Source organism: Cervus canadensis, chromosome 3 (genome assembly GCF_019320065.1).
Source record: "Cervus canadensis isolate Bull #8, Minnesota chromosome 3, ASM1932006v1, whole genome shotgun sequence".
In the NCBI taxonomy this organism is placed as follows: domain Eukaryota; kingdom Metazoa; phylum Chordata; class Mammalia; order Artiodactyla; family Cervidae; genus Cervus; species Cervus canadensis.
In genome coordinates this window covers 31,389,139-31,404,248 of record NC_057388.1, presented here as the reverse complement: position 1 = coordinate 31,404,248, position 15,110 = coordinate 31,389,139, and the positions used below count along the sequence as shown (strand labels likewise).

Below are 15,110 nucleotides of genomic sequence, written 5' to 3'. Positions count from 1 at the left end.
ATGGGCTGCTTTTCTGGGTGCCTGATGACCTCAGCTAGCGATCAGAAGTTGTTTTGCAAAGTTTGCTCTGCGTTCAGTTATTCTTTTGATGAATTTGTAGGAGAGAAAGTGGTCTCCCCGTCCTACTCCTCTGCCATCTTGGCTCCTCCTCCTATTGTGCCCATCTTTGCATGAAATGTTCCCTTGGTATCTCTAATTTTCATGAAGAGTTCTCTAGTCTTTACCATTCTATTCTTTTCCTTTATTTCTTTGCATTGATCACTGAGGAGGACTTTCTTATCTCTCTTTGCTATTCTTTGGAACTCTGCATTCAAATAGGTATATCTTTCCTTTTCTCCTTTGCCTTTCACTCTCTTCTTTCCACAGCTATTTGTAAGGGCTTCTCAGACAACCACTCTGCTTTTTTGCATTTCTTTTTCTTGGGGATGGTCTTGATCACTGACTCCTGTACAAGGTCACAAACCTCTGTCCATAGTTCTTCAGGCACTCTGTCTATCAAATCTAATCCCTTGAATCTATTTCTCACTTCTCATAAGGGATTTGATTTAGGTCATACCTGAATAGTCTAGTGGTTTTCCCCACTTTCTTCAATTTAAGTCTGAATTTGGCAATAAGGAGTTCATGATCTGAGCCACAGTCAGCTCAGAGAAATTTGTATGCAGGTCAAGAAGCAATAGAACCGAACATGGAACAACAGATTGTTTCCAAATCGGAAAAGGAGTGTGTCAAGGCTGTATATTGTCACCCTGCTCATTTAACTTACATGCAGAGTACATCATGAGAAATAATGGACTGGATGAAGCACAAGCTGGAATCAAGATTTCTGGGAGAAATATCAGTAACCTCAGAGACACAGATGACACCACCCTTATGGCAGAAAGCAAAGAACTAAAGAGCCTCTTGATGAAAGTGAAAGAGGAGAGTGAAACAGTTGGCTGAAAACTCAACATTCAGAAAACGAAGATCATGGCATCTGGTCCCATCACTTCATGGCAAATAGATGGGGAAACAATGAAAACAGTGACAGCCTTTATTTTCTTCAGCTCCAAAATCACTGCAGTTGGTGCCTGCAGCCAAGAAATTAAAAGACACTTGCTCCTTGGAAGAAAAGCTATGACCAACCTAGACAGCATATTAAAAAGCAGAGACATTACTTTGTCAACAAAGGTCCATCTAGTCAAGGTTATTTTTTTTCCAGTAATCATGTATGGATGTGAGAGTTGGACTATAAAGTCTGCTGAGCACTGAAGAATTGATGCTTTTGAACTGTGATGTTGGAGAAGACTCTTGAGAGTCCCTTGGACTGCAAGGAGATCAAGGCAGTCAATCCTCAAGGATATCAGTCCTGAATATTCATTGAAAGAACTGATGCTGAAGCTGAAGTTCCAGTACTTTGACTACCTGATGGATGAACTGACTCACTGGAAAAGACCCTGATGCTGAGAAAGATTGAGGGCGGGAGGAGAGGGGGTTGACAGAGGATGAGATTGTTGGATGGAATCACCAACTCAATGGACCGAAGTTGAGTAAGCTCTGAGTTGGTGAAGGACAGGGAAGCCTGGCACTGCCGTCCATGGGGTCGCAAAGACTCCGATACGACTGAGTGACTGACCTGAACAGAATCAGTGTATAATCTCAGCTATCAAAACAACTTCATTAATCAGAAATGGAGTAAATTCTGGTTCCTTCCAATTCTGTACCATTCTCTTCTGTGTCTACCAGTTCCCTTTTTCTCCAATGCTCACTAGTTACATACAGACAAGACCCATGAGACCCAGGGAAAAGCTGATTTTTCTTCAAGTTTGTAATTCCAGGTATCACCAGCAGATGTCCCTATAACTAATGAGTTATCTTCACAGGAAGATGCACACTTAGACCATATTAAAATGTAAATCAAAGTTAAATAAAAGAGAATCACTGCTTTAATTAAAAGTAGCTCTGATAATGAACCTTGCCAGACCATACAGTCCACCCTCAGGAGTCAGAAAATGCACAATTGGTTAAGAGATGCAAAAGGTGTAGGAGACAGGCCAAGATATTTATTTCACTGTTATTTTTAAGATACAGTCATGACCTGTATAAGTACTATGCCAGCACAATGAAGTCTTGAATGAAGAGGAGGCTATTAATAAAGATTGTTTTCTTTTATTTCAAGACACCTACAATTGTCATTATTTTTACTTTCTCATACAGATTAAATCATTCAGTTTAGGGACAGGAAAAACAAACAGCCAACTTGCCAGAAATAAAACCAGAATCCCTAGGCCAATATGATGCCTAACCTGCTAATTTTTGTCCCATCTCCCCTTGAACCAGTGAAACCAACAATGTAGTCAATATTTTAACTAACTATAAAATGGGATAGGTGACGACTAAAGGAGACAGATGTGAAATACCTTCAATTGTGATATTTTTTACCAGCACTGGCTTGACTGCCTTGGAACCCATAAGGATGCCTGTAGTTCTCCAGTACAGTATATTTGTGCCTGATTTCAACATTACCTGTAAAGAGAACACAAGACACTTGGCTCAGATGAACCATGCTACTTCCAAGCATACCTATATCAAAGCTAATCCCCTATACACTTTTCAACACATTATAATGAAACACAATTACCTGGAACCCACAAATTTAAATCAACTACTTATTGAGACTTAAGCTTTGCTTAAATTCACATTTTGTAAAAAAAAAAAAAAAAAGGTTTGCCAAACCCAAAAATACAGTAAAAGGGGAGGAACAGAAAATTCTTCAAGCATGGAAGAAGATAAAATCATTTTCAAATCATTTGCATAAAGACTTGGTTTATATTTAAAAGACTCAATTTAGATTGTGAGAGGCACTCAGCCCAATTACATACTGATTGCTGTCATTATTCATAAGTAAGTCTCTGGGCTCTGAAAACAAAAAGGTAACAGAATGAGTTTGCTTCCTTTTAAAATTACTTAACAAACAACACTGCAACAGCAACAAAAGAAAAATAGGACTGTTCTTATAGAATAGCCTGATTTGACTCTATGGCTCCAGAATTTAAATGATACAATGTCTAATATTTGCTTCCTTTGCCACCAGAACATTTTTATCAAATTACTTTTCCAATCAATTTCATGCTGATTCAGTCAAGTAAACTAATGAAATTAAAAGACAGCTTACTCCTTGGAAGGAAATTTATGATCAACCTAGACAGCATATTAAAAAGCAGAGACATTACTTGGTCAACAAAGTTCTGTCTAGTCAAGGCTATGGTTTTTCCAATAGTCATGTATGGATGTGAGAGTTGGACTATGAAGAAAGCTGCACACAGAAGAATTGATGCTTTTGAATTGTGGTGTTGAAGGAGACTCTTGAGAGTCACTTGGACTGCAAGGAGATCCAACCAGTCCATCCTAAAGGAGATCAGTCCTGAGTGTTCAGTGGAAGGACTGATGTAGAAGCTGAAACTCCAATACTTTGGCCACCTGATGCGAAGAGCTTGCTCATTTGAAAAGACCCTGATGCTGGGAAAGATTGAGGGCAGGAGGAGAAGGGGACAAGAGAGGATGAGATGGTTGGGTGGCATCACCAACTCAATGGACATGGGTTTGGGTAGACTCCAGGAGTTGGTGATGGACAGGGAGGCCTGGCGTGCTCCAATTCATGGGGTTACAAAGAGTTGGACACGACTGAGCGACTGAACTGAACTGAAGGGTGCTTTGCTTTCTTATTTGCCACCCTTATTCTTCTATGGAGTCTGGCTGGCCGAAATCAAGCAGTATAAAATTAAAACATATCTTGACTACTTCACCCTGCCAGAGAGTCAGAAAAGCAGTACATTAAATACTTATCCTTTGTGTTAAGTTTTTGTAAGTGAAGAAAGCGTATTTGCTGCCAAGGGTTACTTGTACCTTCAAAGCCCAGAGGACTGAAAGCTTAGGTGAATGGATCTTAATTGGTACTAATATCCAGGCATACAGATAAAAAAAATTACTCTGAAAGGGTGCATTATATTAATCACTCAAGGATGAGGTATCTGCTACAACACAAAGGCAAGGATGGATGGTCACTTATTGAAACAGTGTTCAATCTACACTGCAGGCACCATGTTAGGCCCTCCCTATGTATACTCTCAGTGGACATGAGTTTGAGCAAACTCTGGGAGATGGTGAAGGACAGGGAAGCCTGGCGTGCTGCAGTCCATGAGGTCATAAAGAGTCAGACATGACTGAGCGACTGAATAACAAATGTATCCTCTCATTTAACTCTGCAAAATTGGTCCTGTTTCTCATATGAACTATAAGAGTCAAAGAAACAAGGTCAAGTGTCTAAAGAATAAAGAAATACAACTACTATAAACCAGAGCAGCTGTTGTTATTTAGTCACTATGTCTGATTTTTGTGACCCCAGGGACTGTAGGCTGCCAGGCTCCTCTGTCCATGAGATATCCCGGCAAGAATACTGGAGTGCTTTGCCATTTCCCTCTCCAGGGGACCTTCCCGACCCAGGAATCAAATTGGGGTATAGGACTTTACCATGTTATGTTCATTTCTGCTGTACAGTAAGTGAATCAGCTATATGTACACACATATTCCCTCTTTTTTGAATTCCTTCCCATTTAGATCACCACAGAGCATTTGGTAGCATTTCCTTGCTATACAGCAGGTTCTCATTAGTTGCCTATTTTATACCTGGTAGCGTATATATGTCAATCACAATCTCCCAATTCACCCCACTCCCTTTCCCCTCTCCGTGTCCAAACATTTGTTCTCTACATCTGTGTCTCTATTTATTCCTTGTGAAAAGGTTCATCTATACCATTTTTCTAGACTTTTGAAAATTGCTTCTTGGGGTGACTGCAGAGAAAGCTGGGTAAACAAAACTCAGTTCAGTTCCATTGCTCAGTCGTGTCTGACTCTTTGCAACACCATGGACTGCTGCAGGCCAGGCAGCAGGCCAGGCTTCCCTGTCCATCACCAACTCCGGAGCTTGCTCAAACTAATGTCCATCGAGTCAGTGATGCCATCCAACCATCTCATCCTCTTCATTCCCTTCTCCTCCTGCCTTCAACCTTTCCCAGCATTAGGATCTTTTCCAATGAGTCAGTTCTTCACATCAGGTGGCCAAAGTATTGGAGTTTCAGATTCAGCATCAGTCCTTCCAATGAATAATCAGGACTGATTTCCTTTAGGATGGACTGGTTGGATCTTCTTCCCTTGCAGTACAAGGGACTCTCAAGAGTCTTCTCCAACACCACAGTTCAAAAGAATCAGTTCTTCAGTGCTCAGCTTTCTTTACAGTCCAGCTCTCACATCCATATGTGACTACTGAAAAAACTATAGCTTTGACTAGATGGACCTTTATCAGCAAAGTAATGTCTCTGATTTTTAATATGCTGTCTAGGCCAGTCATAGCTTTTCTTCCAAGGAGCAAGCGCCTTTTAATTTCATGACTGCAGTCACCAACTGCAGTGATTTTGGAGTCGAAGAAAATAAAGTCTGTTACTGTTTCCATTGTTTTCCCATCTATTTGTCATGAAATGATGGGACCAGATGCCATGATCTTAGTTTTCTGAATGTTGAGTTTTCAGCCAACTTTTTCACTCTCCTCTTTCACTTTCATCAAGAGGCTCTTTAGTTCTTCTTCACTTTCTGCCATAAGGGTGGAGTCATCTGCATATCTGAGGTTACTGATATTTCTCCCAGAAATCTTGATTCCAGCTTTTGCTCTATCCAGCCCAGCGTTTTTCATGATGTACTCTGCATATAAGTTAAATAAGCAGGGTGACAATATAAAGCCCTGACATACTCCTTTCCCGATTTGGAACCAGTCTGTTGTTCCATGTATGGTTCTAACTGTTGCTTCTTTACCTGCATTCAGATTTCTCAAGAGGCAGGTCAGATGGTCTGATACTCCCATCTCTTGAAGAATTTTCCAGATGAGTGCAATTTTGCAGTAGTTTGAGCATTCTTTGGCATTGCCTTTCTTTGGGACTGGAATGAAAACTGACCTTTTCCAGTCCTGTGGCCACAGCTGAGTTTTCCAAATTTGTTGACATATTGAGTGCAGCACTTTCACAGCATCATCTTTTAGGATTTGAAATAGCTTAACTGGAATTCCATCACATCCATTGTTAGCTTTGTTTGTAGTGATGCTTCGAACTCAAGGATCCATCCAATGCCAGGAGTCACCGATTCTCTTTCATGAGATTACCACATCTGTAAACTTACATACCCAGAGGTTCTGTACATTAATTCTGAGTAGACTTCATTCCTGTTAATGCCTCCCTTGAAAAGCAGGAGAGTTGGAGTGTGATAGGAAAGAGCAGGGAGACAGAGCTAAGGAGAAAGGAAAAGGAAAAAAAATAATACTAGAAAGAGCCCAAGTCCATGAAACTTAGGGGCAACTTCTTCCCTAACTAGAAATTTCTAAATTAAAAGATAATTTTTTTATTTAAAATAAACTTTAAAAAATAAGCTTGAGAAAAGAAAGGAGAAGAATGGGGTTGGTGGGAGAGAAGAGCAGAGAGACTTACAGAATGAGAGCCCCATTCTCCATTGTCTGTGAGTTTTACCCACTTGTCCGCAGTGGTGTCCATCTCCTGGCACTGATCGTTCTGAATCTGTGGAGTAAACACAAGGGCCCAGTAAAGCTCAGTGAAAGGTGGTTTTAATTAGATGTGTCACTCACCACAGGACAGGCTACAAAAGCTTCTTTCAGTGTGTAGGAAACAATAGCCACGAGCAATTCTCAATAAGTAAACACACCAGATCTCTGGAGCCTGAGTGACAAATGCGTATGAGTGCGTAGTTCTAAGTGAAGCATCCTCATTATTGTAACAAAAAGACAAGCCAATTAAGAAGTCAGAAATTGGGTAAGCAGGAGTGTGGGAGGCAGAGGAGGAGAGGGCAGTTAACACTGAAAATTCACATAGAGGAGAAAAAGTCATTGCAAAAATGTAAAACCTTTGCAGGCCCAATAAGTTTATTCTTATAAGATTTAGGGCCATTTAAACTTTAAATTAATAAGTAAATTAAATATGCTTTGCTTTCAGGACTTAACCCCAGGACTTAACCCAAATGTGTATGTAAGTGGCTATAGCCAAAGTCAAAGACCCCAGTTGGTATTTGGGGACAAATGTTGATACTTTATAGCAAATTAATAAATACAGCTAATATTTTCAGCACCAAACATTTTGTGCTTTTCAGACAATTCTTCCAAAATACCTAGGGGTTGGAACATACCTCTCCAGGTCTCTCCTGGACCTCCTGACCACGTCTACACAGGACATATTTGATGTCTGTGTATTTTTTTTACAGTCTTGACTTCTCCTCGTAGGTCAGTCAGGAAAGAATCTGCCTGCAATGCAGGAGACCCGGGTTCAATCCCTGGGTCAGGAAGATCCCCTGGAGAAGGAAATGGCAATCCACTCCAGTATTCTTGCCTGGAGAATCCCTTGGACAGAGAAGCCTGGCAGGCTACAGTCCATGGGGTTGCAGAGAGTCAGTCATGACTTAGCAAGTGAGCACATAATAGTCAGCATCAGAGTAGGGGTCTAATAATATCTCACTGTCTATATTTCTTCCAAAATGACTATTTCTCTATTCTTTAAGTCATTTTTCCACTTCATTCATTCCCATGACTAACTTCACAAACAGCATTAATATCTTCTCCATAAGAGCTATTTCCTAAAGACTTAACTAACTAGAAAACAGATCCTTTTAACAGCCAAAACCAGAGAAAATCAGCTACTAAGGATATTTGCTTTAACTGAATTTATGTATCATATTTATATTATAAGCATAATGACAATCAATGCGAGTGTTAAGCCATTTTTAAACAGCTATAAACCCTGTATATACCTTTTTTAGTCCATGTTTGCATAAACTGAAAGCTTTTTTCTCAGCGGATATCATACATCTAGTGTTATTTTGACAGTCTACTAGCATTCTGAAGATCTGAGTTCTCTTGTTACTCACTCTAAAAGTAACCAGTAAAGGTATGACCTTGGTCCAATCACTTCTTCTGTCTAGGTTTGAGTTTTATCATTAAAAAAAGAAAAAAAGTATGTGTGGAGGGGAGAGCTGAATGAAACTCCCAGACTCCTAACATTAAATACTATACTGCTTTCAATCTGTAATGTTCACAGGTACATCTGCATCCTTTAATCTTCAGACATTCCCTTTCCATTAACTACTAGCAGGATGGACATAAGGCACTGACTCTCTGAGTCAATAAATTGCAACCTATGAAGCTGAAACATCAATAAAAGAGGAAGCATAAACTTACCATCCCGTTTCTATCCATAACCAGAAGAACAAAGGCATCACTGAGAGGAAGCAATGAAACTTCATGCCTTAAGAATACCTTTACTGACAACTCTCAAAGGACTTAATAGACAACACAACTAAATGTTTATTCAAACAATTATACAATTACCTTGCTTTTTACCTTTGTTTTAGTAATATTGCAAAAATATCCTATGGAATTTGGAGTTATTCACTCTGAGAAGTGTCTTGCAAACAAAATGTAACTTAAAAAGCCAATCTGTTTGAATATTGCTTAACATCTTAAACTCATCAAAGGATATTAAGAGTTAAGAGAGTCCTTAAAAGGTCTGGTCTACAATCCTCTTTACAAAAAGGAATGTTGAAAGCTGAAAAATTAGTTGTCCAATAACACACAACCAGCAACTGCAGAGTTGGGACATGAACCAGAATCTCTTGACTTTAAATCTTAGGCTCATACATTCATGGAAAATATTTCTTCCTAGCAAACTTTTGATTTAGAAATTTCCATTATCAAGAGCAATATAAATTTGCTTTAGCATTATCAGTACATTTATTCCTGAAATCTGGGCCACAGAAACATTTTACAAGATATTTTCCCAGTTACTTGCACAACAAACAAACTTTTTTTTTTTTTTTTTTTTGTTTTTGGAAGTCAATTGGAACAAATTTTTCTCAAGCATTTGAGTCACTGCCACAACAAATATTTGCACAATTAGGTACAGTTTACATAAAATAGCTAAATAATTTTTGTGGTAACAGCCTATTCTGTTAGACTATTATTTTATCCTATAGTTTGTAATTTTATTTAATCTCTTTTTTGTGGTAATAGCCTATTCTGTTAGACTATTATTTTATCCTATAGTCAGTCTGTAATGTTATTTAATCTCTTGCCAGAGACATCAACTACCTCATCCCTTAATTTCTTTATATTGTACAAAACTGGGACAATCAGCAAGATACAGTCACTTCTAGTTCTGAAATATTGCCCATGAATACACTTAAATAATTCAAATATTTAAAATTTAAAAGAGAAGAAAAAATCTTTTTAAATAAAAACTAAGATTGGTGAAAACATATTTTTAAACAAAGTAGCATCTATCACTATAAAAAATTAAATGAATCTCAGGAAATATATTCATCTCACAAAACGTCTCAACCAAATGGTCACCTAATGATCATATCCAAAAGGAAAACAACCCCAGTGTTATTTTACAAGGAGAGAACTCAGAGGTAAAGAAATAATTATTAACCAGAAAGTATTATAGAAAAAGTAAATATTTCTTATTGAAAGCTTCAGTTAACACAAAAAACCAATGCACACAATGAAATGGGAACAAATGATTAAGAGAAATTTTACATGAATGCCCTTTAAAAAGTGAATTCTAGAATATAAAAGGCCTTACGAAAAACTCAAAGAAGATGTTGTTGTCCACATACTGGTACTCAAAGAAGACATAACCTGACTTCTTGAGGTGCACAGCATAGATCAAGGATACTGTGCAGTCATCACGATTGGACTCTATGTAGTTTCCACGAGGGATCCAAGAAGAGCTGTGGAAACAAAGCCATTTCATGTTAGCATTCAGAAACCTCTTCTGTTCACAAGTTCTATAACTGAGATTTAAAAGCGGTTCTGTCGACAAAGCACGGCAGAGGAGTCTGAAGCACATGTGGACCCCAAAGGCCAACACCACTGCTTGAAAAAAGGTTCATGTCTGGTGGCACACAACTTCCTAAAATCATGGTACGATTATGCAACTAACGTGCTATGCAGCTGCTGCTTATCACCAAAATGTAATCACTAGATAGCTGATCACTAATTCTAGCAGTCTTTGATGGAATTACTCTCAAATAATATCTAAAGTTTGATTTACAAACACATATTGGCAGGGGTGTCCATTTATTATGAGAGGAGAAATCATTCTAGAAAAAGTCCATTTAAAGTGAATCTAAATATTTTTTAATGTTTATTTTGTATTGGGGTATAGCCAATGAACAATGCTGTGATAGTTTCAGGTGAGCAGCAAAGGGCCTCAGTTATACACATACACGTATCTATTCTCCCCCAAACTCTCCTTCCATCCAGGTCGCCACACAACACTGAGCAGAAAAAAGAGCGAGAGAGAGAACGTGGGATCTAAAAAACAAACCACAAAGGGACTTATAGATACAGAGAACAGACTAGTTTTCTGTGGTTGCTAGGGAGGGGGGAGCAGAATAGATGAAGGGGATGAAGGGGTACCAACCTCCAGTTATGAATAAGTCATGAGGTTGTAAAAAACAAGATAAAGAATATGGTCAGTATTGTAATAACTTATTGTGGTGATCGTTTCATAATATATGCCACTGTCAAATCACTATGTAATGCTCCTGAAACTAGCATAATATCAATTTGCTATGCAACTGTTATATTTCAATTGTTTAAAAAAAAAAAAAAAGAGCACATGATCAACCAGATGGGAAAAAAATAATAAAGTGAACCTAAATAAAATGTAGATCACAGTGTCACGGTACATAGTAGGAGCAAAAGTCTGATTTGAAACTTTATTAAAAAATAAAAGATTAAGGAAATACACTATGAACAAAAGTTGGGTTGTAAATCTAACCATAAGCTAATTCTTAGATTAATCAACAGTGAGTCATGTGTCAACTTTGGGGCCAAAAATGTTTCCAACCAGACTGTACAACAGCACAACTCAATATCCTTCTCTATGAATTTAACTTTCCATTTGGATTATAAGAGTGAGATTTTTGGCAAATTCTTTTTACTAACCAAAAAAATAATAACAAAAGCCTGAGACTTCCACGTCTCAACATGATTAACTGGTATTGGACTTGCCCTTTTCTTTAACAATCTAGTAAACTAAACAAAACACACAAGCCATGCTCAGGCATTGACACTAGCCAGTGCAGGACTGAGATTCTTGACAGCAGGAAAATGCATGAGACAAAGTCCAAATTGACCCTGACCTCATTCATTCTTCAGGACACTTTCCAGACTCTGGCACTGGGAGATAGCTCCCAAGCAGAGCACAGTGGCCTCACGGAGTGGAGAAACAGGGATGAATGTTTGGGGGAAGCTGAAATAACCAGAATTTACAGGCATGAGAAGCAGAGAAAACAGGGGCTCCAGAAGTCCACATGGGGCTTCTCTGTAGGCCCAGGCTCGGGGCTGGAGTATGCAGGCCTAGCAGAGAACAATCACTGCAAAACTAAGTCAAAATCAGAGAGGTCACTTTTATGGGTATCTCAGGATCTCCAGGCCAGCCAGAGAGGAGAAAACTTAATAACCACACTGGACATTCATCTGAGACCCCAGAAGTGCCACATTTTAGGAATAAGGGCCATGCCCTAGGGTAGGTATCCACAAACTTTTTCATAAAAGGCCAAAGAGTCCATAATTGGGGCTTTATGAAGAATACGATCTTTCCTGCAGTACTCCATAGGCAATTACAGCTCAAAAGCAGCCATAGATAACACATAAATAAAGGAGTGCAGCTGTTTTCCAATAAAACATTATTTATAAAAACAGAGGGAGTAGGCCACAGTGTGCCCTAGAGTAAAGACCATGACCTAGAACTAAGTGTGAAACCAATACAGAGCCACCTTAAAAAAATTCTAAATACCAGACTTAACGAGACACTCTTCTGGTAAATATGCTGCCTCCCAGAACAAAATCCAACATCTTTTACACAAAAGAAAAAATAATCCACATTCTCCACATTGTAACACTCATGATGCCAAGATACATTAAAAATTTACTAGAAATGCAAAGAATTGGTAAAATGTGACCCTTAATTGACAAAAAAGAATCAAAAGAAACAGACAAGCATTTAAGACAGCTTTTAAAAATATAATCAAAAAGCATCAAGAGAAGAATACAGTAAGTGAAGGGATGAATGATCTCAACTATTTTAAGGGAAATAAGAACTATTTTAAAAACTAAATGGAAATTCTACAGCTGAAAATTACTATTTGTGAAATTTAAAATTCAATAGATGAGCTTAAGATCAAGTTTGAAATTGCAAAAGAAATAATGATAGAGCAATAGAAACTATGTAATCTGAAGTATAAGAGAAAAAATGGTGGGGAAAATGGAGTCTCAGTGACTGTGGACAATACCAAGTGTATGTTAGATACATGTAAATTACATGTATGTTAGATACATGTAAATTACATGTATGTTAGATACATGTAAATGGAGTTTACATAAATTTACATGTATGTTAGATACATGTAAATGGAGTTACAGAAGGAAAATAGGGAGAGAAGGGGGCAGAAAAGCATTATTGGTGAAAGAATAGCTTAAAAAATTTCCAAATTTAATAACAATATCAACCTATAAATCCAGGAAGCTCAGTCAACTTCAAGCAGAGTAAAAATACAAAGAAAACCAATGCTTTCTTTGAGTCATGTGTCAACTTTTGGGCCAAAAAAGTTTCCAACCAGACTGTATGACAACACAACTTAATATCCTTCTCTTCAAATTTAACTTTCTCTCTGGGTTATGAGAATGAGATTTTTGGCAAATTCTTTGTTTTTACTAACAAAATAATATAATAATAATAATAAAGGACTGAGACTTCCACATCTCAACATAACTAGCAAAGAAATAGAGAACACATGATTAGCAAAGACATAGAGAACTTATTATAAGTAGTCAGGGAAACAATGACACATTACATAGAAGGAAGCTAACCAAGCAAAATACAGCTAATTCTTTTTTTTTTCTTATCACAAACAAGGGAGACTTCAGAAGGTAATGGAACACCTTTAAAACATAGAAGGAGAAAAGTAAAAGTCCAGAGTCCTATGTCCAACAAAATATTCTTCAAAACTGAGGCTAAATAAAGATGTGTTTAGATTTCAAAAAGTTGAGAGAATTTATGAGCAGCAGACTTGCATGAAATTATAAAGAAAATTTTACAGATTAAAAAAATAATACTGAATAAACATTTAGAAAAATAGGAGAAAAGAGTATCAACAATCATAAATACATAATAAAAACATAAAGCTACATTTCTCTCAAATTTTTAAAAAATTAACTGATTCTTTGAAACACATTTCATTGTATTACAGGGTTTATGATGTGTTCCTAGACATATGGTAATAGCACCAGGATGAGGGTATAAAGGTAACTACATTGTTGTAAAGCTTTACATATTATATAAAAGTACAATAACAACACTAATTATACTTTAAGAATTGCAATTTGTAGCCTTTGCAAGATATATAAAGATGTCAAAAGACTAACCATTGATAAATTGTACTTTTTCAAATTTTAAACTTTTGGTCATTTAAGAACACCACTGAGAAAATGAGAAAGCAAAAGCTGCAGATACAAGAACTATTTCACACACATATATGTATATGTGCATGCATATGTGTATAGGTTAAATATTATATAGATTCATGACAAAACTTCATGTCAAGCATACACAAAGAACTACTACAGCTCAATAATAAACTGACCCAAAAACATAACAAATGGATAAATATTTGACACATACACACACACCCACAAACATATGGACTTTGAACATATGAATGGTGCTCAATACCTTTATAAAGAAGGAAATGCAAATAAAAACACACAGAAATACCATTTCTCATACACACACTAGAAAGACTAAAATAAACCAAGACTTGTGTACAATATTTTACAATGTAAATAACTAGAATTCAAATGTACTGCTAGAGTCTAATGCTACAATCATTTTGAAAATCTCTTTGACAATTTCTTACAAAGTTCAATACACATTTTCTATATGATCTAAGCAATTAAAAAGAAGTAAAGAGAAAGCAAGATTAGGTGGATAGAAGAAAGGAAGGAAGGAAAAAAGGAGAGGGAGGGAGGAAAGGAGACAAGCTTTAGCAGTAAAAGACTGAAATTTACACTGAGAAAATGATACTCAATACACTGAAAAATTTCTGCTTATCATTCGATTTCTTTAATGAATAAGCAATTCCAAGTAGGAAAAAAAGCCATATGAATATCTCCTGCTCACTAAAACAAAGATCTGAGGTCCTATAACATCCTGCTGGTACTCTCCTCTAAAGAACTCTTTAATTTAAAGAGTTTAAATTAAATTATATACACAAAAGGTTTTGCACATTATACAAAGGTACAGTGTTCCTGTGAAATCTTTCATAAGCTGAAATGGTATAAAGCAAAGAAGTAATTACCTTAGGACACAAATTAATTTACAAAATAAACTATGAGAAAGCAATGATCCCACAGATACAGTTCAAAGTTATGATGACCTGATGCTGAGATGCTGAATGTAGTTCCCAGAAAGAGCTTAGTGGGGCCACTCTCATGGCCCAGGGTGCACACTGCCTCTAGGGTAGCTCCATTTGCTGCAAAATCAATGCTAAACAGCATTTTTGCCTTTTGCAACCCACCCCCCCCACCCCTCACTTTTTTTTTGTAAAAGCAAAAATCCTCTTTGGATTTCTTTTGGTTAACAAAAACAGGTACTAATACAGGTCATTCATAAAAGTGAAATGATGTATTAAAATAAACTCTGGAAAAGCACGGGTTATCTGTATGTGCATGTATATACACATATATGTATTAATATATGTACATACATAATCAACATGGGTTTGAACTGCACCATTCACTGATACTCAGATGATTTTCACTAAATACATATTACAGTACTACTGGATCCATGGTTGGTTGAATCCACCAGTTGCTGAAGGGAGGATACAAAGGGCCAACTTAAAGTTCTAAGTGAATTTTAAACTCTAAGGAGGTAAGCACTCCCACCCCCATAATGCTTAAGGATCAACTGCATTCATATGTATGTACATTTATACACACATACATATAATTTTTTTTT

General features: G+C 37.1%; 1 protein-coding gene across 2 annotated transcripts in view; it reads right to left on the bottom strand.

Annotated features, from left to right (window-relative positions):
• ELAPOR2 (endosome-lysosome associated apoptosis and autophagy regulator family member 2) overlaps positions 1–15,110 on the bottom strand; it is a 209,982-nt gene that overhangs the window by 64,338 nt on the left and 130,534 nt on the right. For both annotated transcript variants that reach the window (XM_043462884.1, XM_043462885.1), the window contains 3 exons: positions 9,666–9,813; positions 6,507–6,593; positions 2,397–2,502 (listed from right to left, as the gene is read on the bottom strand). In XM_043462884.1, coding sequence (XP_043318819.1) covers positions 2,397–2,502; positions 6,507–6,593; positions 9,666–9,813 — 341 coding nt within the window. The remainder of the gene's footprint in view (positions 1–2,396; positions 2,503–6,506; positions 6,594–9,665; positions 9,814–15,110) is intronic.